Here is a 22,131-nt window from a genome sequence, read left to right on the forward strand (position 1 = left end):
CTCCTCCTTCCCACTCTCCTTCCTGCCCTTCGCTCTGCAGCCACATCCCGCTGGGTAAGGGTGCTCTGGCTGTTCTCCATTGGGCCAGGCAGTGGTGCCAGCCCCATAGAGGGCAGTGGGAACCAGCGGGGCTTCGGGCCCGCAGGGTGGGGGGCGGCCTCCCCTTCGCCCCACGTAGAGGCCTACCGGCTCTCGGTCCCATCCCCCCCGAACTACAACTCCCAGCGCTCCCGCGCCTCAGGACTACATCTCCCAGCATGCACCGCGCGGATCAGCCCTTCCCGCGCCCCAGCCACCAAGCCCCGCCTCCACGCTTGACGCATGCGCACTGCCAACGGGGCGCGGGCGGGGCATGCGCGGCGGCGGCTCTGCAGTGATAGGGGGGGCGCTGAGGGAAGGGGGGGCGGCAGCCGCCATCTTGGGCGCTGGGCGGCGAGCGGCGGCGGGCAGCGGCAGGTGAGGCGGCGTTCCGCGCCGGGGCCGAGCGGCCTGTTTTTCCTTCCCGCGTGGCTGCGGGGCTCTCCCCTCCGCGTTGGGTCGGGTGACCGGCCGGGGTTCGGCGGGCAGCGGCGGTTCCCTCAACGCTCGGGGCCGGGGGTCCGCGGGCCTCCTCGGTGCGGCTGTGACAGCGCCGGGCCGCCTCCTCTCAGTGCCCGGGGTGGCGGCGGGCCGTGCCTCGCGGAGCGGGAGGGTGCGGCGGGGCTGCGCGGCCGGGCTCTCCTCGGCCCCGGGGAATGGATGGGATGCGCGCCGGCTGTAGCCCCGCCGGGCTCGGTCGTTTCTTTTAGCGGTGGGGTCGGAGCGGCGGCCGTGGGGGGCTCGGGCGGGCTCGGTGTGGCACACGGCGCCCGGGGAACGGCCGCGGCTACGTGCCGGGTCAGCCCGAGCAAAGGTCTAATCGGATCAGCGGGAACTTCCCCGGGAATCATTCATCCGCGCCGCTGCTGGGACGGGAGGTAGCTCGGCCGCGGCTTGTCACCTCCTGCTTCCTCTGTGGAAAACCTGCTGGGGCGCAGAGCGCCTCTGGTGATGCTGTGCTGAAGCGTAAAGAGGGCCTCTATCCAGCAGCTCCTATGGATGCGTTTCCTCTTCCTTCCTTCCTCGGGCTGGGCTTTGGATCCTGCAGAGCTGCAGGAAACGCTGCCTTGTTTGTGGCCCGGTGCAGCTGATTGCTGTCCCCACCGGGAAATGACTGTGAGCTCAAGATCTGTTTTCTCCTCGCTTCAGGATGACAAAGCTATCCTGGATTTTTAGCCTAGGGCTTTCAGAAGCTGAGCCTGGAACTTTCCCAGATAAGCACATTTGAGTGGCTTCAGTGGCTCAGAGCTCTGGTTGTGTTACATTTGTATCCACACTTGGGCTTATGCAGGTTCACGTTGGGCAGCATTAGCGTGAATGCCATCAGCGCTGCAGTTACTGCTTTTTTTTTTTTTTCCTTATAGTAAAAGCCAGACTTGTCCCAGTGAGTTTTGCTTGCAGGGACAACCTCCAGTCTGATGAGATGCGTCCAAGCTGCCTACTTCCATATTTTCCCTGTCAGAGCGGGGGCATCGCTCATCTTCTGCAGGCAGAGCCATGTTACTGACATCTAGTGACAAAGATACCCAGCGTTCTTTGGGCTGTAGACGGGCTGTATTTTCTTCCAGCTGTTTGTGATGTCTCCGAAGGATATTATGGCTGGTTTCTCCCTTTCTCTTGAGACAGCACATTCCTGGTCTTTGAAGAGTTGAGTCTTGAGGGTACAAAGGGTCATATCTGCAGTTTTTTGAAGCAGAGATAATAGAGGATTCTTTCTGGGGTTTGGTAGTATCTCAGGGTTTGTGTGGGTTGTTTTGCTTGTTTTTTGATGAAGTGGAAATGCTCACCAAACAGAACCTTTATTTGTAAAGAAACTTCACGTGACCTTGGTTAAACTTTACTCGGCTTCGTCGCTTCTCGGTGCGGAGGTGAGATGAAGCTATCTAGTGCAGCACAGTGTCTTGCATCAGTTTTCTGAGCTTGTACAGCTGAAGGCTGTGAATATGTTTGAAGGTGGAGGGCTGCGTGGTGCTTTAATAACGAGGCCTGTCGTGTTTCCCTGTGTCAGGATTTCTCTCGTTCCCCCTGTAAGCTGGTGGCGTGCAGCTCGGCACGCAGAGGCAGGCTGTAGGAGGGGAGCCTGCTTAGTGTTCAACGTGCTTCTCTTCCTGCCCACTGCTTGTGGGGATTTGTGGGATTGGGTTTAAAATAGGAACGGTTCCTCTGAAACCGATGGGCTTATCTCAGGAGCTCTTTAGCTCACTATATGTGTCTTAATTAAATTACACGGCCTGTATTCCCCAGGATTGCAGCTACTCTTCTTTAAAACCAGGTGTGGCCCGTGGCCTCCTGGACAGTGGCTAATGCAGCACTATACGCAAAGCTTAGGTGCTCAGATTAGCTGGTGCATGATGACATTTGAGGTAAGCCTTAAGCCTGTAGGTTTGATAACAGCTAGTGCTAGCTTGAAAAGACTAGTTTCTTAAATAGCTTGTTTGCCAGAGCAGCCTGACTAATCCGCCTCCTGCTTCTACTGCTGTCATTTGTCCAAGATCAGAGTGACTGCTGGAATGCAGAAACCGTTACAGTTGGTTTGCCCTTGGTCCTGGGAGAGCTGCAGTACCTCTCCTGGCTTCTTCCTGGATGAGAGCTCCAGCGGCTAATGTACCTCAAACTGCTTAGCTGGATAAGCTCACTAATGCACAGAAGTCTTACTTACTGTTAAGTCAGAACCCAAACTTTCTTTTAATAGACTACTAAATGGGTTGGTGCTCTGTGCCAGCTTATTGACTGACTTGTGGCTGCTGCTTCCAAGATGGACTCTGTACATAATAAACACTCTTCTTTTCATTCAAGGTGATATCAGTGCTGCAAGGAAATTTCAGGAAGGTGTTTTTCTCCTGGTGTGGATGCTGCAGTTAGTGCGTTGTGTCTGTGGGCAGCTCCCAGGTCAGCCACGTGTTGCACCTCAGAATTGAAGCTGCTGACAGCCTGGCATCAGGACACTGCTGTGCTGAGTTGCATTCCAAGTGCGTGGCACAATGTAGGTGTGAAAGGGCAAACTCTGGCTTTTAAAGGAACACCTGGCATTAGATTTGACATGCATTCAAACTCACATCCCAGCAGTTTGCTTTTGTACATGGTCCTTTTTGTAGCAGACTTTTAAGATGGTAACTTTGCTACTAAAGTTACCTTAAGACATTTCTACACAGTCTCAACTCCAGTGGGTTTGTAAGTGCTTGTAAGTATGTGGTCCGTCTGTGAGACTCTTCAGGATGCTTCAGCGTTCTATTTATGGTGTGGAATAGAAGTGTATTGGAATGTGAGCACTTGGCAGCAGGGCAGGAAGCAAACTGGCCATAGGTATTTGTAGGGGCAGCACTGTTAGATCTCTAGTCCCAGCAATTAACTGCTTGGAGAAACAGGGCCCTGATGGAAGAGGACTGTTGTTCTAAATTGATCTGATTAGTCACCAGCTGGTTCAAATTCAGTATTCAGATGAATCTTCTCTGCACCTTAACCAAAATAAACCCGTCTATGTTATAACCTGAAAAATAACATGGTAACTAGCAGCATGGAGTGGGTTGCCATATGTTCAAGCTTGTGAAACAGAAGGAATGTAGCTCTGAAAACGTGGTTGGCAGACCATTAAGCCAGAGGCTTCAGCTAGTTGCCTTGGCTTGCAGGCAGTTATAAACAGTCAAAGAAGTGTTGGGATTTGCTCTTCAGCTGTATTGCAATGAGCTATTAGCCTGAGGAAACTCGAAAACAGTGCAGGACAGCCTCTCTCCAACAGGCTGACTGTGGAGAGGCAGAATGAGTCACTGGAGCTGATTGAGCAATGCAGTTACTGGGAGCTTTCTGAGTCACATTGCCAAGCTCTGCGAGCCGATGAACCCATCTCCTGTGGTGCATTTCTTATTCTGGGGCCTTCTGATTCCGACAGCAGTGAGTCACTGAATGTCAGTTACAAATTAATCCAAGTGCTGTTCCCTGCAGTTCTTAACCATTGCAGGCTTTTTCTTCTCAGATCTGCTTTGGAAATGAAACCTGTTCCTTATTTAAAAAGGTGTGGAAGATCTGACTGGGTCAGAAGTGCAGCACTAAACTCCTTGTTACAGTAACCTTCAAACAGTTGAAAGAAGTATCTCAAAAGCTTGTTCTGAAGCACAAAGGAGATGATCGAAACAAAGCAAGCTTATTTTCACTGCAGCTGCTTCAAGGAGGGCCATTGTCTTCTTTAAGAGCCTTTCTCTTTGCCAGGCTTTAAGCAACTTCTCTTACATGGTGCTCTTTGTATTGCTTGCTTCTCATCTGTTCATATATCCTTGGGACAGTCATTCCACCTCTTGGGTTTCCCAGTTGTGCAGACCTGCTTCGATGAGCTGATGGAAGTCATTGTGGTTGGGAGGGAGTATGAGCAGCAGTCTGATCAGGAAGGGTGGTGATGCTGGGCTTCACCAGCAGGTTGGGGTGTTGTCAGTCCTTCTGAGCTTCCACCATGGACACACTGTGAAGGAGCAGCTCCATTGCAGCAAAATGAAAAAAGAAAATTATCAAGCCAACTGGCAGAGCTGTCCTGATTCTTTGACTGCACCTGTACTAAGTGAAACTGCCACCTCTGGTGTTAGCCAGGGATCCATAGCACAGAATTCTTCAATGCCTGCTCATGTTACCCGTATCACACAGCTAACGTGCATCAGCTGATTGGGAGCAAATCTCTCTGCATGCTCTTATCATGCAAGTGAAGATTCACAATAAGAGCGATCCTGATGAATAGTCTTGTTTTCTTTTAAAAAGTACAGTATGCAGATGTGAAGGTATTTGGAGAAGAGTGAAGTAGAGAGAATGATGTTATAAAAGGTATAATCAGTGTATAGGAAGTAGGTTGTTTTATAGAGTTGTGGCACTTCTAGCTTTACCTGCAGTATGATCAACCATCCTGAAAACCGAATTCAGTGTGATCAGCTGAGCTGTTGCTTTTTGCTTGTTTTAGGAAGCCAAATGCTATGAACCACCAAGAAGACAGATCAAAGCAGGGTGATTATATTGTCTATACCATGGTTTGCTTACATCCTGAATAACTTGTGTGGTTTTGAGTTTCCTTCCAGAAGGAAAACACTCAGAGGAAAGCACTGAGAAAGACCAAAGCATGGAGCAGCTTCCTTGTCAAGAGGAACTGAGTTAGGTAGGAAAATGCCTTTCTGGGGACGAGTTAATTGAAGGCAGTGGAGAAGATCTACAAAATCATGAATGGCTTGGAGAGATTTTTAAAGACTAAATATGTTTGTGTGACGCTGTATCTGCTCATCTTCAAACACAGTTCTTCTAAGGTACAGGCAAGCTGCCTAAAACTGTGACGTACTTAAGTGAAGCTATTACAGAGTGTGTTCTCACCTAACACATGAGAAAGGATAGCCTCGTTATCTCAGCCAGTATCTAAAATACCTAGATTTTGTGAAGAGAAGGTTGTTAGTTTCCAACAGGAAGCTTCATCAGCAGTTGTCTGTGTGTTTTTAGCACAGTAGTAAACACTCCGAGACCTTCAGAAAGTAGTTGGCTTGCTGTGCTAGCAAGGTGCTTTATCTTGTATATTCTGTGTCTGATCCTGTTGCTTATCAAAGCAGATGTTTCCTTTATGCTAAAAATAGTGGAACAAATAACTTAAGCAGCATTAAAGCCCAAGAGGAAGATTATATTTAAGACTAGGATGTGCTTTCTAGGAATCTTCTGGAAAGGGTTTGTAGGATTCATATGATCCAGCTTTGACCAGTTGTGTAAGCTTCTAGGAGATTCTTCTCTACAGCTCTGAAAGAGGATGTGAGAACTCCGCATTGCCTTTGGTAGCAATGATATATACTCAGATGTGGAAGGCAACACTGCAGCGGCCTGAAAAGACATCATTGTCTCTAATCTGGAGTGAATGTTGATGTCAGTGCCACATGAAGCCACTGACAAGTGGCAGGGAGACAGTCCGTTAGTAGCCAGGGATTCAGTCGGCAGGATGCGTTGAGTAAAAGCTTTGAATGAACTCTGAGTACTCTTTTGTCTTTCTCACTGTTTGGACTTGACAGGTAGTTTTAAAATGTTTCCTTTCCTTGTAACGAGTAGAAGACCAATAGTGGAGAGGTATGTGTAGTGTGGCTCTCTGAGGACACATTGTAGCTAAAAATGTTGTTGTAAAGGCTTATGAAGTTCAGATGTATCTTTCTGAAAGCAGAAGTAATTCACTAATAAGTATGTGTATATATCTTTCTTTAGCACGAAGCTCTCATCTACAGTCCCATCAAATAGCTCCTTTTTTTTAAATGTAAGCATTAGAAAATTCTCCTAATAGGCTTCTGCACTAGAGGTCCTTCTAGTTCTGATATGTTCATTGCTTTTGTGTTCTATTTCTCTGACCTTTGAGGCGATCTGAGACAAGGTCATTTTGACTTTATTTCTGCTGTCCCCAAACAAACAATATCAGTTTGCCCTCAGCATCTGTTTCCAGACTCACCCTCCCTATCCTTTCCACCCACCCCACACAAGTGGGTGTAGGCTAATCTTCCAAACGGCAGTGTGGGGATGGTTGGTTATCTCATGTTCTAGGTGATTATCCCAGGACCTGGTTACGTGACCTGCCCTATCATATGTGTAGTGCTCTTTCCCAGGCTGAGCAAACCAGCCTTGTGTGTGAGTGGGCATTGTGACTCGGGCTGGGGTGAAGTAGGAGTGTACATGACTACAGAAATGGAGTCTGGTAAAGTAACTATACTTGGAGAGGAAGAACAAAAGGCTGTTTGCCTCTGTAGGGTGCAGATATCCTTAAAGCAGTCTCTATAGAAAGGGAAGATTAGCAGTTGAAGAGGGTAACTTCAGATACCACCTCCCAATTGAAAGTGTCTCATGGCTGAGATCTGCTCTGACGTCTTGTTGTGCCCTCACTACTCTTTCTTGACTCTGAAGCAAAGCTCATGGATGTTATTCAGTATTGCTGTTAAGGTACAGAAGAGGCTATAACACTACTAAATGATAGTATTCTAGTAGCTTAGTTTGAGCAACTCCTCTGTTCATCACAGTTTGTGCTGTGTCTGTCTGTCTATCTTGAGGGCAAACTGCTGATGCTTCTAGAAATTAGGTCCAAGAACCCAAGCTCAAGATACCAGTTCTAAGTTGTGAAAGCAGTTAGAGCAACGTTTAGATTCCACATGCATTGTGGCAGTTCCCTATCACCTTTTGCTTTATTAAAGTAGTATACTACTTATAGTCTTTATGTGCAGTATTGCTGGCATATGGATAGGCAATACTCCAAACAACCCATTGTCATTAGCCAGGCAAGCTTTTTAGACAACTGCTAGCTTTTTGTATCTAGATATTAAGACAGCTTATCCTGTGAGGCAGCTGTGATCCCAGGCAGGTGTGTGTGGATTTTGGTCAAGATGCTGCTTAAATTATCTTTACCTGCAAACTAAATGGTTAGAAAGATCTTTCTAGGAACTTGATTGTCTCTTGTCTGGTACTGGAGCAACTAGATCAATGGCTGCTGCTGTGATATCTGTTATCTCTTTGAAGTTAAGCAGTCTTCTTGGGCAAGCAATGATAAACCAGTGTGTACTTGCTGTGAAGATCTCCCTGCAGTAAGATGATCTAGTTTGTGTCTCCATCACTGCAGGGACGTGTGCTTTGTATTAGAAATAAAGAGTCTGATTTACTTGTAGCACTGCTGTTTGTCACCATGCAACCTAATGTGTTCTCTTTTGCTCCAGGTCTTAACCAACATGGGAAGAGAAGATTAAAGTTCCACCATGATCGGAGGCTTATTCATCTATAATCACAAAGGAGAGGTTTTAATCTCTCGAGTCTACCGGGATGACATTGGGTAAGTGCTTCCATTGCATCCTTGGTCTTTGCACTTCTGTCTAATTTTGGTGCAGACAACAACCTAGAGCTGCTTTGCTCTGCATTAGCTGTGCATGCATGTAAGACTGCAATTCAACTTGCTGCTCTAGGCCTAGTTCTGAAATAGCTGAGCTTACTAAGCCCAGATCACCTCCAGGTGGTAGTAAAGGATAACCTGCAGGCAAAGCTAAGACTTCTTTCTGTATTTAGAGACATGGCTGTTAGTCCAGGTGCTTCAACAGCATAGGCTGCCATTGCAGGTGTCTTCCAGCCTCACTGTAATTGTTAAAACATTGCAGGAGGAGTGATGTGGGAACTGTCTGCCATGCAATGTAACCAGGGTTCCGAGTGAGTTTCCAGCTCAGGTGTCTGGTATTGAGTGCAGACAGAAGACTGCCTTTGGTCTTTGGCACTTGATGCTATCAGCAGTTGCATAGTAGCCACCCCTGTACTCTGGTGTTCTGTGCCCTAACTCGGTGCCAGCCTTGTGTGTGTATTAGGTAACTAAAGCTGTGGGAAGCTTTGAAATACTTCAGTAAGCATAGATATGTCATTGCACTTCATGTAAGTGCTAACATTGCTCACTTAACTCCTTTTCTGGATATGAATTATCTAGTGGAGGTTAATGCTGAGTAAAAGTAGCAGCTCCTGAAGGGTTCCATAGTTTTCATTGATGGGATAGTAGCTGTCAGTGGTATCTGTAGTAAGGCTTCACCTACTGAGATTTAAGTATCTCTTGACTCGTTCTAAGTTGACTAAAGCAGAGCAAAGCAGCAGTTCAAAGTATGGCCAAACTACCTCAAATCTTCCACAAAATGCAGAGCCAATGAACGTTTCTAGAAGGAAGTATTTCTGAAGCAGAAAACTGCTGGCTGTGGAGTTTCTGTCCCTACTGTGCGAACGCTTTCAGTCTTTTGCAAGACTGTTAGCTGAAGCTCCTCAGAGCAATTCCTCTACCAGATCTGACTTGTGAACTTCCCCTAATTAATGGGTATTATGGTTACCAAATGAAGGTAGGCTGGGTTGTTGATGAGTTTTGAGAATGTGCTGTATGTGGGGCTAGAGGCACTGCTGTTGCTGCAGTTCCTGGCAGTAAGGTCTTGGGTTTTTTTTGTGGCTTGCAGACTTAAAGCACTTGAAGATTGCTCTGTACTTGAACTGCAGCTTTTAATTCAAAGGGCATTCTGGCCCTCCAAGTATAAGCGGAAAGGTTAAATATTTCTCTTAATGTAGTGATCTTCCACAGCTTTTGTCTTGGCACATTTTCCCTCTGGAGTGACTTAATATGTAATAAAGTATTTCTTACTGAACATCTGGCAGGGCAACACCAGAAAACTGGATTTCCTACCTGACCCAGTCTTACCTTTCTCTTTCAGTTATAGGTGCCCAAATGATCAAGGTGTTCTCTAAAACTTTAGGAGTTAGTGTTGCTTTCAGTGAAATCCTTCATTCATTTTTTGTGAAAGTGTCTTAGTGTCGGTCTTGTGACTTATGTGGAACAGGTGCTGGCTGTTAACTGAGCCTTACTCCCTGAGGTGTTGGATTCCTTCTGAAACAGGCCTTCAAACCCAGTCTGTGACTTTTATGTATATAACGTTTTAAAAGCAAGTTGTCTTAGAACAATTATGACAATTATGATATCAAGTAACTGTATCTTCAGCTCTACGGCAGGCAAGTGAAAGTGGATATCCACTGTTTCCTGTTCTGAATATTATTATTACCGGGCATATGTGAAAGCTTTTAAGTGACCTATGTCACCTTCAGAGGGAGAGCTTATTCTCTGCTCTGTAGAAGTCTGTCTCTAAGGCAAGCATCTGGTAGATTTCTAGAATAATTCAGTCTTTTAATTCTTAATTGTTAGATTTGAAGTGCAGGGAGTTGAGCCTGTTTGGCTTGCTGGGAGGTAGGTTGAATGGGACACAGGCATAGCTGCTGTCATCTTCGTGGGGGTTCAGAGTGAGTGACCTGTAAGACATTCTGGTCTTGGCACTTGCCTTTGATGTTCTGCAGCCTCAGCCTGCGTGTTTGGAGAGATTAAAAGCTATCCATGGTAATGAGAACATCTCCCATTGTGTAGCTAAAGGGTCTAAATAAGCACATTTTAGCTCAAGTGAGCAAAGTGACAGTCAAATAAGTCCTTCCCTTTACTTTGATAAAGGCAGAAAACAGTCCCCACAGAATTTGGGCTTTCTTTGCTTGCAGCTTAGAAGAATGGCTTTAGTGCATGTAGTGCATCAATCTGTGCAGCAGCTAGTTGCATGCATAAACAGCCTCTTACAAATATAAGCAAAGTACTATGCATTTAATTCAGGATACCATGGAGGGAGGGCTCTATTGTGACCATAAGTGTCTTGATTCTCAGAGACAGTCTCTGGGAGAACCCACCTGCTTTTAAAAGTGCAGCCATTTGATTTAAAGAGAAAGCTATTTGAAATTGAGCAGCTTACATGACAAACTGCATGCACTTTAAATAGGAATTTGGTTTCTGGGCTTCTAATACATCATTTCTGCTTCGTGGCTCTTGATCCTTAAGGAAAAAGTGCAAGCTGGATAGAGCAGTGTCTGAATCTGCAAAATGTGCCATATCTCTCCAGATGTGCTCAAGCTCTATCGAACTTGCTGTGTTTCCTGGTGGCTGGACCGACCCAGGAAGCCTCAACCCAAACAGCTTCCAATGAGAGTACTGCCATAGCAATGCCTGCTCAGACTTGCAGCTGTTATTAGGCATACCAGAATAAGGAAAGATGGACTCTGTGATCTCTAGGCTGTGCCTCAGACTGAGGGTTCATTTCTTCTTTTTTTTTTTTCCTACCAAGGCATGCGTGTTAGCAGAGCAGCCTAGATATCCGAGATGTGGTATGAATACAGCTCATCTGGACTAAAAGCTCAACTAGTCCTGAAATTCAACCAAACGCAAGTCTGTGACACTGGCAGTCTGACCATGGCGTGTCTGTGTTGTGCCATGCGAGGGCTTTGTTGCTGCCACAGCTTGTTACTTCCCAGCCAGTACTTCCTAGGCCTTTTGTGCCCAGGGGGAGGGGGTGCTGTTTGGTCTCTCCTTATCTCTTTGGATTCATTGTGCCTTGTGTGTGTGTGTGTTTCTAACCCTTTCTCTTGTTGCTGTCACTCCTCCTTTCTCCGCTGGCGCCATTTCTGTCCATCCCATCTCATTGGCTGCTGTAGCAATAGGTAAGAGACGCGTGGTAGGCCATGACTGGCATTGCAGTGGGCAGTCGGTGTGCTAGAGGAGCTTCACTGACCTGAGGCTCCTCCTGTAGCACACACCAGTCTGACTGCTGGTTGTGGCACTAGTCCTAGTGGGTTAGGACTTGAGGCTGGGAGGGCTGCCACTCGGAGCAAGTGGAACTTTCCTTGCAAAGCTTACTGGAGGGGAGGAATGGGACTTCTAGGTGTTGTTTTACAGTAGGTTAACTACTTTCTCATGGGGGAGAAAAAAAACCCACAATACCCAGATATTAATTTAAATCAAATTTACAAGCCTTCTGGTGCTGTGAAGCCTGGGAAGTATTTGAATGCCGGAGTTTTGTTTACAAGGGAGGGTGTTTACTGAAGAGGCTTCTGCTAGGAAAGAATACCTACTATGATAACATGTGTTCCTCTGAATATCCTTTGTTATTAAACTAGGAACTGGCTGCTGGACTGTTATGAGCATTTGCATGTATCCTTGCTTGCAAGGATGTTACTGCTGTCTGCTCTCAAACATGGTGTACATAATTGGTACCATGCCATTGACACTGCAGAGAGGAGAGCCCCTGTTGTACTGTGTAGTCTCAAGGAAGAGTATGAGTAATAAAGCACTAGATGTGTCTTGGCTTGGTATGTGGACTACTGCTTCTAAGTCTGTCCTGTTATATGAAGCCTTCAGGCTTCCTTCCAATGTTCTTAAAATTAGTGGATTTTTACTTAACTTGAGGAGCTTATCCTCGCTTGTAGCTACAGAAGAGCTCTATAGTGTGGGAAGGCTGACATACAGAATATGATGCAGAGATCTATGTTTAGCTAGGACCGATTTGTTCCCTGTCAGTGGTGTATAATGAAACTTGCTTGGATTAACGATGTTAGTAGCTAGAAGAAACTTGCACAGCGCCTTTTCTGCACTGTGCTGGACTCCCTTCCCATCATAAGTGGTACTGGATCATCCAGTGCACATAGTGCATTGCTGCTACTGCCTGCAAGAGACCTGCTCTGAAGCATAGCAGGCTAGAAGGGACACGTAACTGGAAAGTCAGAAATGTTCTTAATCCTGCTTGCTGCTTTCAGCCTGCCCTCCATGGTACCTGGGATGTGGAGGTGAGATGAATCTGGGAATTAAAACTGCCCTTTGTGTTGTACACACGCACTGACGTCTGTCAGGTGTGCTGGGCAGGTTTCCTGTTTGCTTATTTTTTAACTTGGAGGTATATCTGGGGGAACTGTCATATCAAGGGAGACTACAGCTTTGTTTTGGGGCAAGAGTATGAAGGCCTGGGCATGCAGATTAGATAATAAATAGACCAGTCAAAACCAGACTCTTTTTTGAGCCACAGCCTTTTTTAGTGTTCGTTCCTGGCTATGGTAATCAATCAGCAAAATAAGCAGAAGGAAGGTTTTCTCTGCCATCTGATTCCAGATGGAGGTTGGCTTCTCTTTCTGCCTGCAATTAGAATTGTCATACAAAACTGCAGAGACCAATAACATAATTTCCTTGAGTTTTATACAGGATTTTAATATCACAGTCTGCTCAGAGCCTTCATTTGTCCCTCTTGGCTGTGACATCCCCAGGCACTTATCCTAAGTAAGCTGGGTACGTGTAGTTCAATGTCTGACTGTAATCACGTAAGCAGAACTGTGCAGCCAACCTGTTTTTGTGCACATGGTGGTAACTTATCTTTGGTCTTGTAGGCGGAATGCTGTGGATGCCTTCCGCGTCAATGTCATCCATGCACGGCAGCAGGTCCGCTCGCCTGTCACCAACATCGCCCGCACAAGTTTCTTCCATGTCAAGCGTTCCAACATCTGGCTGGCTGCTGTCACCAAGCAGAATGTCAACGCTGCCATGGTATTTGAGTTTCTTTACAAGATGTGTGACGTGATGACTGCTTACTTTGGAAAGATCAGTGAAGAAAACATAAAGAACAACTTCGTGCTGATCTATGAGCTGCTGGATGGTGAGATGTTTCCCTTCAGCCTGCTGTATGATTTTGCATTTGGCTGTTCTGTAACCCTCTCCTTACCATAGTTGTTAGTGTGGTTGGCATGTCTCTGTTGCACCCCTGGCTTGTGGTTCTGTGCTAACTGTCTTCTACTCTCCTGTAGAAATCCTGGATTTTGGCTATCCTCAAAACTCTGAAACAGGGGCCCTGAAGACCTTCATCACTCAGCAAGGCATCAAGAGTCAGGTAACCAGAGGGATTTTGGGGTACTGCATTGCTCTGCTGGCTAATTTTCTGTAAGCTTGTTCAAGAAATTGCAGTTAATTACCCAGCTAACTGTTTGACCTGTACTGGGTGGAGGTACCAGAGTAGCTTAAGAATATCCTGGCAGTAATGTAGCTCACTGGCATCTTGTTCCAGGAGTTTGTGTTTGTGTGACTTCATGCTCCCTGATGAGTTGTGAGAGGAAGGGCCCTGTATTAGGGTAGTGACAGTTCCTTGCTTGTAAGTGATTACTGCCTTCAGGTACTGATTTGTGTCACCTTCCAGCAAAGACTAAACACATCTGCGTACTGAACCAGAAATAACTGTCCTATGTGTGAATCTCACTGAGCAGATCTGTTCTCTTCAAGTCTTTGCTTCTTTTTAGCTGTCAGGTTTTGTGCCTGTCTTTGAAATGAAGTATTATTCAACCTTCTGGTTCTTGCTGGCAGTCAGGAAACTGATGTTACTCTGCCGCAGATGCATCCTTACAGTCTGGGATCTCTCATGTTAGACGTGAGGTTCTCCACTGCGCATCTGGCACAGCAGTAACTCTTGCAACAAAGTATATGTGGGATTGGAGGATAAATTGCTCCTGAGGAGCAAAAGATAGAAGTTGGAAGGTTTGGGGGAATGTTTTTCAAACTAGCTCTATCTTATTGCTGCCGGTTACTCCTCAAAACTAGGTTTGTCATCCCAACTCATGCTCAACCTCTGTAAAACAAAAGGACTGCTGCAGTTACTGTTTCTTGTGTTCCTGGGCAATATTACTTGTTCTAACAAAGCTATGCAACTCATTATGAGGACTTAGCCTAACACTCAGTTCTATTGTCTATTTAGTAAGTGAGTCAAGGAGAAGCTGGTAGTCAGCCTATACTGAAGCTGTCTGCAAAGTCGATCTGTGTGAAATTTCAGACTCAAGGTGTAAGCAGAAATGAAGTATTCAATAGGAGGCTGCCTGGTGACTGTAAGGATAAGCAGAGGTCAGAGTCCCTGGAGGCTCTATTTTAGCTTATTTCATTAGCACTGACTTCCTGAAAAGTCCTTCTAATCTTCTAGTAGCAAGACTAGCGATACTAGAGGGGAAAAGGGTGGTGACAGCAGTGGAACAGGCTGCCCAATGAGGTTGTGGATGTCTCATCCCTAGATGCGTTCAAGGCCAGGCTGGATGTGGCTCTGGGCAGCCTGGTCTGGTGCTTGGCGAGCCTGCACATAGCAGGGGGGGGTTGAAACTGGATGATCATTGTGGTCCTTTTTGACACAGGCCGTTTTTATTTATTTTTTAAAGAGGGAGAAAAGCTGCCTCTGAGCAGCGTATATTCTGCTAGAACAGCAGTGTTTTGCAAGAGGGCACATGTATCAGTAGCCAGATGTGAGTACATCCGGTCTCAATCTTCCATTCAGAGCCCTAATGTAAATCTGTTTGGCCTTCTGCAGTCTGACATTTTGGACAGTCAGCACTCAAGGCAGCTGAGTCAGCTCCTGTTCCTAGGAAAGCTCCACCACCCTCACTTCCTTCCCTATTTATTTTGCTTTCGTCCGTTTTAACGAACTCTCGTGCTGTTTGTGTGCACGTTACTGCCACAGCATCTTGCCTTGCTCAAGAATAGGCTTAGTCTTTCCCCTTTAGAGAGGAGTTCTGATCTACAGCTTTTGATAAGCAACAGCCACAGTTATCTGCTCTGTTGCAGTTCTGTGCATCCCAGTTCAAAAAGAGCAGAAGCAATCCTTTCCAGACATAGTATTTCAGGGGGAGCAGTGGAAACGGAATTTTCCATGTTTCCATGTCTGCTATTTACTCTGGCACGTCGAGCCTCAAATTCCTCTTTCACATACAGTCAATTTCTGACAGATAAGTTGGGCTAAAATCTGGGACTGGATCATCTGTTATCCATGTTCCCTTTATCTCTGCTTAGTTCTTGATGGTGTTTTCCTTGGACTGTGTCCTACTGATTTAAAGGAACAAAATCTGCCTTTATGGCAGAATTCCTAAACTCAGCTTTTTTTCCTTTTCAATGAAGAATTGAATACTCCACCTTCTGTGGTTACAGTGGTCTTTCCAGGGCTGGTGGTCAGGGGACTATTTTGTACTACACTGAATACTTACCTAGGCAGCTCTCAGTGGAGTATGAAACACTCTCCCTTGTCAGTGTTCTGATAATGGCTCTGTTTGCTCAAGGAGTGACCAGTTCTGGCATGAACAAAGCCAACGCTGGTTTTAAATTGTGATCCTGTACTGCCACCCTGTGGGCCCAGTGCAAGGCTGCTGGGGAAGGACCCACCTTGCCATTCTGCTCCACTCTGGTGGAAGAGGCAGGATAAATGAGGACACAAGTTCTTACAGGACTGGGTCTTATTAAGATGCCTGCAGCCCTGGGTACCTCAGATTAGGCATCTGTGCCATGGTAAACATCCACAGCTTGCTTTAGGAATGGCAACATAAGAAGCTAACTACTGGGAGTGGTATTTGGCTTGTTTCCTCTGTCCTACCTTGTGCTGGGGTGGTGTATCATGGGCTGTGTCTGAAAAGACTTTTCACTGCTAGGAAGGTGTGCTGTGCTTTCTAAGCTAAAGGTTAAAGCTCCTTGTCTTGTTTGTGCGGACTTACTACCTAGTTAGCAATGAGCTGGCCTGCTTTGTTCCTGTCCTGAGGTAGCCTTAAGCCTAACCTGCCTCTTTCTCCCTTCCTCCTTTCTCTTGCTATTGACCTGCTTGCCTGTCTAACCCTGTGTACACCACACTTGCTGCTATACATCTACTTCTTCACTTTCTGCGTGTGATTGGACCCCGTCTATAGCATCAGGTAGGAAACCTGCTGGTGCCTCTCAACACAATCCTTAAAGCTCATAGGAGGCTTAAAGCACAGATACTGTTAGGTGTATGTTAGGTTAGTGCCGGAGTGCAATTGTTGTCCAGAATGGCATGATAATGACTGCAGTCATTAAGAAACAGTCGTTGTTACCAGCTGCCTCATGGTCCTAGGGTCCTATGTTGGATAAAGGTACAAACTGCCCTTTCTCTTAAATATAGATCAATGCATCGGATGTGGTTTTGAGTGTCATCAGTTTAGCCCAGTCCTCCTCACACCAAAATGTGGACTAATGTGCAACTATCAAAATGGAAGCAGCTTTCCTGTTGTCTCTGTGACTAATGTTTAATGTAGAATTGCCTTGGCTGAGGAAGGGATCGCTTTTGTGACACTATCAGCTGTGTGGCAACACTTAAAATCTTAATTATCAAAAGTATTTGTGTGCTGTAAATGGCAAGTACTTTCTTTTTGGTTTAAAGTAAGCTTTCTTAGTGCTTCAGTTTGTCTAGAGACTTAAGATGTGATTCTTTCTATTCAGACTAAGGAAGAGCAGTCCCAGATCACCAGCCAGGTGACTGGGCAGATTGGGTGGAGACGTGAAGGGATCAAATATCGTCGCAATGAACTCTTCCTTGATGTGCTGGAGAGTGTGAATCTCTTGATGTCCCCCCAAGGTACGTGGGAGCTATTATCATTATCAATTAATTACTCAATTAATTACTTAATTATCAATCAAGCTATTAAATCATTATCAAAGCTATTATGTCATCTTTTTTTTTTCCTGGTAATAGTTGAATGCTTAAGTATTCAGAACTGTGCTCTTTCCCACTCCAGGTCAGGTTTTGAGTGCCCATGTGTCTGGCAGGGTGGTGATGAAAAGTTACCTGAGTGGAATGCCAGAGTGCAAGTTTGGCATGAATGACAAGATTGTCATTGAAAAACAGGGCAAAGGGACTGCGGATGAAACGGGGAAAAGGTAAGAGGCATATGGTAAAAGGTATTTGCTACCAGGGACTCTTATGAGAGGGCAATGCTTGGTAGCTTTTCTGACCTGACGGAAGCAACTTACCTTTTTCCCCCTTCAGCTCTTACTGCTAATTTTTCTCTGGATAGGTCTGTTGCTGTGTGAGCTACTAAACCTAGGACCTCAGTTCAGAAGGTTTTTCTATAGCAGGACTAGTGTGAGCAAGTAGAATGACTTTCACGTTTTGGGTGACTGACTTCATGTCTGTACAGCAGCAGGTGCTTGGAGCAGTGGGATGCTCTGGGCAGTCATCTTTGAAATTCAAGCATAATAATGAGTGTGGGGTCTTTGTACCTGGGAACATTTTCTCAAGGTGGATTCTCCCAGAGCTTGTCTTTAGCAGTTGTAGTCAGTACAGAATCTCTTATAGGTTGCAGTCAGCCTTCCCAAGGAGCAGTGAAGGAACCCCTCTGACCATAGCCTCTTCCACCCAGATTGCTTTTCATAAATCAGAACAGCAGACAAGCTAATATGTAAGCCTCTGCTTAGTCACACAGGTGGCTGGATGGTCTGGAGGCTCGTCCCTTCTGGGAGACCAGCTGCTTCCTTTCCAAATATGCCTCAGTCAGTATGCACCTTTAGAGCTGTAGATGGGCCTTATGCCTTCTTCCCAAGCATGAAGGCAGGAAAAGAGGGGGAAACAAAAAGGGACTGCCACTTTTCTCCCACTAACCAGTTTTGACTGAGCTGTGTTTCTTTTCTTTTGTCTTTTTGTTTGTGGTGGTGTTGTTTTGTTGTCTGTTGTTTTTTTTTTTGCTGACCCCCCCAGTGAATTGGGAAGGTAGATAATCTGCTTCAACTGTGTGCGCTCCGCTTTTCTCCCTGTCTCTTGCTTTGTGTGATTTGTGCATGTAACTCGGGCCTCAGACACTTTCCTAGATGGTTCCTGTAAACAGAGCTGAGCTGCTATTTGCCTTTTATCTCAGAACCAAGCCAAGAGCTATCACTTCACTGTCACCTTTAGGCTGTCTTTCCTGTAACCAAATCTAGTTAATAAGAAAATGGATTAGCCTCAAGTGGGTGGGGAAATGCGCTGGGTAAAATATCTACGTAGGCCTCTGAAGAGTCAGCAACAGTGCCCAGAGTTCCTGTACTGTGAATGCTTTCACCTGTAAGTGTGCTGTTTTCTTGAGTTACAGAAGCAGAGCAGGCAGGGATTCTTGTTGTGGGTGGTTCTGCCCAATCATGGTCCTCCAGCAGGCAAGAGGCAGGAGAGTCACTGTCTAGAAGCATTTAGCAGAGGTGACCTAAAGGAGCAGCTGCTGCCAGTTGCTTTTTGGCTTCTGGTATGTGGCAGTGTCAGATCCTGAGTAATGCTGCCCGAGACCTGGGCTAGTGCTGGGCAGCACGGCTTTCCCTACAGCATTCTAAAGAAACCAAGAGACTTGACATTCATCTGGGCAACAGATCAGGAATGGCTAACTCCCACTTGTGAAGCACAAGCTACACCAGTGGCTGGTGTCAATTGACAGTCAACCTGGGATAAGTCTGCTTCCCATTTGTGCAGGTAGAGGTGGCTCTTAGGACAGCTGAACCTGCCTGTTATGCGTACTGTCTCTGCACAATGGCATGGTCACTCTGCTCGTAGCAGTGGAGGCAGCCTTGATATCACAGCGCTATGTTGCAGCACCTTTTCTGTACTTCTGCCTCTTCTGCTGCCAGCTAAATTCTCATTTTTATGATCACTTTCAGTAGGTGAAATGAGTTCTTAGCTAATTGTAGAACCTAGCCCTGAGAACATCTTCCTAGCTACCGGAACTCAACACAAGCAGAGTGCTGTCAGGCTAGGCTAGTGGACCTAAATACATAGATGATAGCTGGGTATGTTTTTGTGAAACCAAAGGTATTATATCACAAGTTATAGTCCTCAGCAAGTTGATTACCATGCTGGCCTGAGAGCAGAGGCTTCTCTCTAGAGTCAGATCACTTGCTAACAGTGTAGGAAGCAACAGATCTGAAGAGATTTCTAAACAAGAGGAGCCTAAACCTCACATCTCCTAGCTTGTGGCAGTGGGATAGCTTTGTGGACAGGAAAGTGTTTTCTTATTACTGTGCTGCAAGAAGACGTGGGCTAGCAGAGTTGCCCTTGCGGTAGCAAGGTGCTGCTGGCAGGCAGGCCTGAGCATTGTGTTCCTCTGGCTGCAACAGGAGTGTCTCAGCTTTGGGGAGAGGAGGGAGAGAATTGTTTCAAACAATTGTCTTGAAATATGACTTTGGTGAAGCAAGGGAAGTGAGCCAGGAGGCTGCTGTCCCCTAAATCTCTCCCTGCCTCCCCATTTCCTGGACACCTGCAATGGCAACGTGCTCTGTAGAATAGTTTCTGCCTGAGCAAACTTCAGCTGTGCCAAGGTACCGGGGCTGTAGCTTGCAGCTGGTTAACTCTGTCTTGTCTTTTAGCGGCAAACAGTCAATCGCCATCGATGACTGCACTTTCCACCAGTGTGTGAGGCTCAGCAAGTTTGATTCTGAGAGGAGCATCAGCTTCATTCCGCCAGATGGAGAGTTTGAGCTCATGAGGTATGTTGCTGGGAGATGGTGTTGGCATACACTTGCTGCTGCTGCAGTGGTGCTGCTGGTCTTGGACAGACTTGCAGTCCTTGAGTACTAAGTAGACCACGCTACGCTTGCCTTCCTTCTTTTCAAAATGCAATCTGTAGATTGTTCTGTAAGCCCTTATTTTACAGATGTGGTAGAAACATGGTTTTCTTCCTTTGCTTGTTAGCATGCTCAGTGTGCAGAAGCTGTTGTTTTAGGAAGCTGGTATAATTTGAGAGCTTGAGGGAGTTTAACTCCTCAGTTTTGTTGCTTTGGTACCTGCAGATACCGAACCACTAAGGACATCATCCTTCCCTTCCGTGTGATCCCTCTGGTGCGGGAGGTGGGTCGGACCAAACTGGAAGTGAAGGTGGTGATCAAATCAAATTTCAAACCTTCGCTGCTGGCCCAGAAGATAGAGGTAAGCTGTGGGCCTGTTCTGTCTCACTGCTTCTTGTCCCCTGCTGTGCTGTCCTCGCAGAAGGCTTTTCAAACTTGCACGGGACTGAAGTGAACTGAGTGCTTACAGATGTGCGGTGCTGCTGCTGTGCTGTGGGCGAAGAGAGCGCCCCTGCTACACTATCATTTCTGTTCTTTATCCTCTGCCTTTCAGGTCCGGATCCCAACACCCCTCAATACCAGCGGAGTGCAAGTTATCTGCATGAAAGGGAAGGCAAAGTACAAGGCTAGTGAGAATGCCATCGTGTGGAAGTAAGTGAGCATGCTGATCAGGGTGCTGCGTGGGTAGGGTCTGGGGAGGCAGTCTGCTCGGTCTCTGTCTGCACCAAGCACGTGCAGTGAAGAGAGCTGACTTTTGGACACCTTGTCACTTCTGTGCTTTCTCTGATAGGATAAAACGAATGGCTGGAATGAAGGAATCCCAGATCAGTGCAGAGATCGAGCTGCTGCCCACCAATGACAAGAAGAAGTGGGCTCGGCCCCCGATCTCCATGAACTTTGAGGTGAGTCCCTGTTTCCCTTCCAAGGTGCTGCTAACCTTAGAGAGGCTTTGTCGGTCCAGCCCCTTCCAGCCTCCTGGGAACTGCACAGGTCTGAGTGCTCCCTGTCCCCAGCTGTTGTGCAGCTGTGCCTAGCATGAGACCAGCCAGGTGTCAAAGCTAATGGAAGAATATTGCCTTTACAGCCATTGGGTTCTGTTACCATGCGTGGGGGGGGGGGAAACGGCTCTTTGTTTTGGATGCTTAGCCCAGGTTGCTGTGTATGGTGAGTATCTTATCGCCACGTTCCAACTTGATTTGTTGCCTTTCCTTTGCTCAACAGGTCCCATTTGCGCCCTCTGGGCTGAAGGTGCGTTATCTGAAAGTCTTTGAGCCAAAGCTGAACTATAGTGACCACGATGTGATAAAATGGGTGAGGTACATCGGCAGGAGCGGGATCTACGAGACCAGGTGCTAGCCCCAGCGGGCTGGCAGGCTCCCTCTTCTCCAAGCCATCCTCCACGTCTTCTCAGTCTTCAAGTACATTCAGAGAACATCTGCCTGGCCCCTCTACGCAGACCGACAGACCCTGTGGCTCAGCTGGGAGCAGACTCTCCTGCCTGTGCTCAGTTTCCACCCACGCTGCAGCTGAAGTTCAGAATCAGGTTGTGTGCAGGGCTGCAGTCAGCCTCCTGCTCCCTGGCCCAGGGTGGGGAAGGGCTAGTCTAACTCCCATCCTCTCGTGATCTTTCTAGGGAACGTCCACCATTAAACTACTCTTCTGTTGGTGTCTCACTACTTGCATCATATCCTAGTATTTTTGAAGTTCTTGTGCATATGTACTCGTAGAATAGACCTAAACATAGACTGGACAAATCTGAGTTGAAGTTACCCCGGCTTCTGTACTAGCTATTGCTGTTGTGGTAGATGTTGCTGGCCAGTCTGGGATGCCTGAGGTGGTGAGTTTGCTGGGCTGCTGCCGCAGGAGGTGCCGTGCTCCCCGATCTCACCACCTTCTTATTTCATGCAAAGTCTTCAGTATAGAGTCCTGCTTCGGGAAGGTTTGTGACCAAAAAGAAAGGATGAGGGTTTAGACTCTTGCTGGTGTGTATGTGGGTGGCACAGCATTTCGGCTCCACGGAGCTACTTACCCCAACCCACTGCTGGCTTCAGCCAGTCCTTCCTTCCCGTGTGAATCAGATGTAAGGCCGGCTCCAATTCACATACAAGGCCGGCTCCAATTCACATATAGGGCCGGCTCCATCCCCGTGTGGCTCAGCTGAGCTCTGTCAGGAGCTGAACAGGGTCTGTCCTCTGCAGTCTGCAATGCAGCTGGCACTCAGAGCCTCCCTCTTCTACCGAACGCTTCTGGGCCATAGGAATGCTGCTGCCGCCCGCAGTCCCGCTTCTGGTAGTGTGGTCTCCATTTTGTACACTTTGTGATTTGTCCAGCTCTCAATCTAATAAAGTATGTAGAACGGACAAGGCTGTGCGCTGTGCTGCTCTGTGCCG

At 46.9% G+C, this 22,131-nt stretch overlaps 1 protein-coding gene across 4 annotated transcripts; it reads left to right on the top strand.

Moving 5' to 3' along the window:
• The first annotated feature begins 329 nt into the window (after window positions 1-329).
• AP2M1 (adaptor related protein complex 2 subunit mu 1) lies at window positions 330-22,104 on the top strand. 4 transcript variants are annotated; one of them, XM_072344161.1, is made up of 12 exons: window positions 399-456; window positions 5,130-5,206; window positions 7,767-7,879; window positions 12,802-13,067; window positions 13,216-13,298; window positions 16,661-16,796; window positions 16,957-17,098; window positions 19,544-19,663; window positions 19,967-20,102; window positions 20,295-20,392; window positions 20,532-20,643; window positions 20,963-22,104. In XM_072344161.1, exons 3-12 carry the CDS (start codon window positions 7,806-7,808, stop codon window positions 21,095-21,097), a joined length of 1,302 nt encoding a protein of 433 aa, XP_072200262.1. In that variant the 5' UTR covers window positions 399-456; window positions 5,130-5,206; window positions 7,767-7,805; the 3' UTR covers window positions 21,098-22,104. The 4 variants fall into 4 exon arrangements, with proteins under 4 accessions (XP_072200260.1, XP_072200262.1, XP_072200263.1 ...); XM_072344162.1 differs by having other exon boundaries at window positions 411-456; window positions 5,130-5,351; XM_072344159.1 differs by lacking the exon at window positions 5,130-5,206 and having other exon boundaries at window positions 330-456.
• The last annotated feature ends 27 nt before the right edge of the window (window positions 22,105-22,131 follow it).

Source organism: Excalfactoria chinensis, chromosome 9 (genome assembly GCF_039878825.1).
Source record: "Excalfactoria chinensis isolate bCotChi1 chromosome 9, bCotChi1.hap2, whole genome shotgun sequence".
Classification (NCBI taxonomy): domain Eukaryota; kingdom Metazoa; phylum Chordata; class Aves; order Galliformes; family Phasianidae; genus Excalfactoria; species Excalfactoria chinensis.

Bases quoted from the DNA above. Each gene is read 5' to 3' on its own strand.
- AP2M1 (XM_072344159.1), top strand. From the start codon at position 7,806: ATGATCGGAGGCTTATTCATCTATAATCACAAAGGAGAGGTTTTAATC. The intron at 16,797-16,956 runs GTACGTGGGAGC...TTCCCACTCCAG, and splicing joins TCTCTTGATGTCCCCCCAAG to GTCAGGTTTTGAGTGCCCAT. The intron at 20,393-20,531 runs GTAAGTGAGCAT...TTTCTCTGATAG, and splicing joins GAGAATGCCATCGTGTGGAA to GATAAAACGAATGGCTGGAA.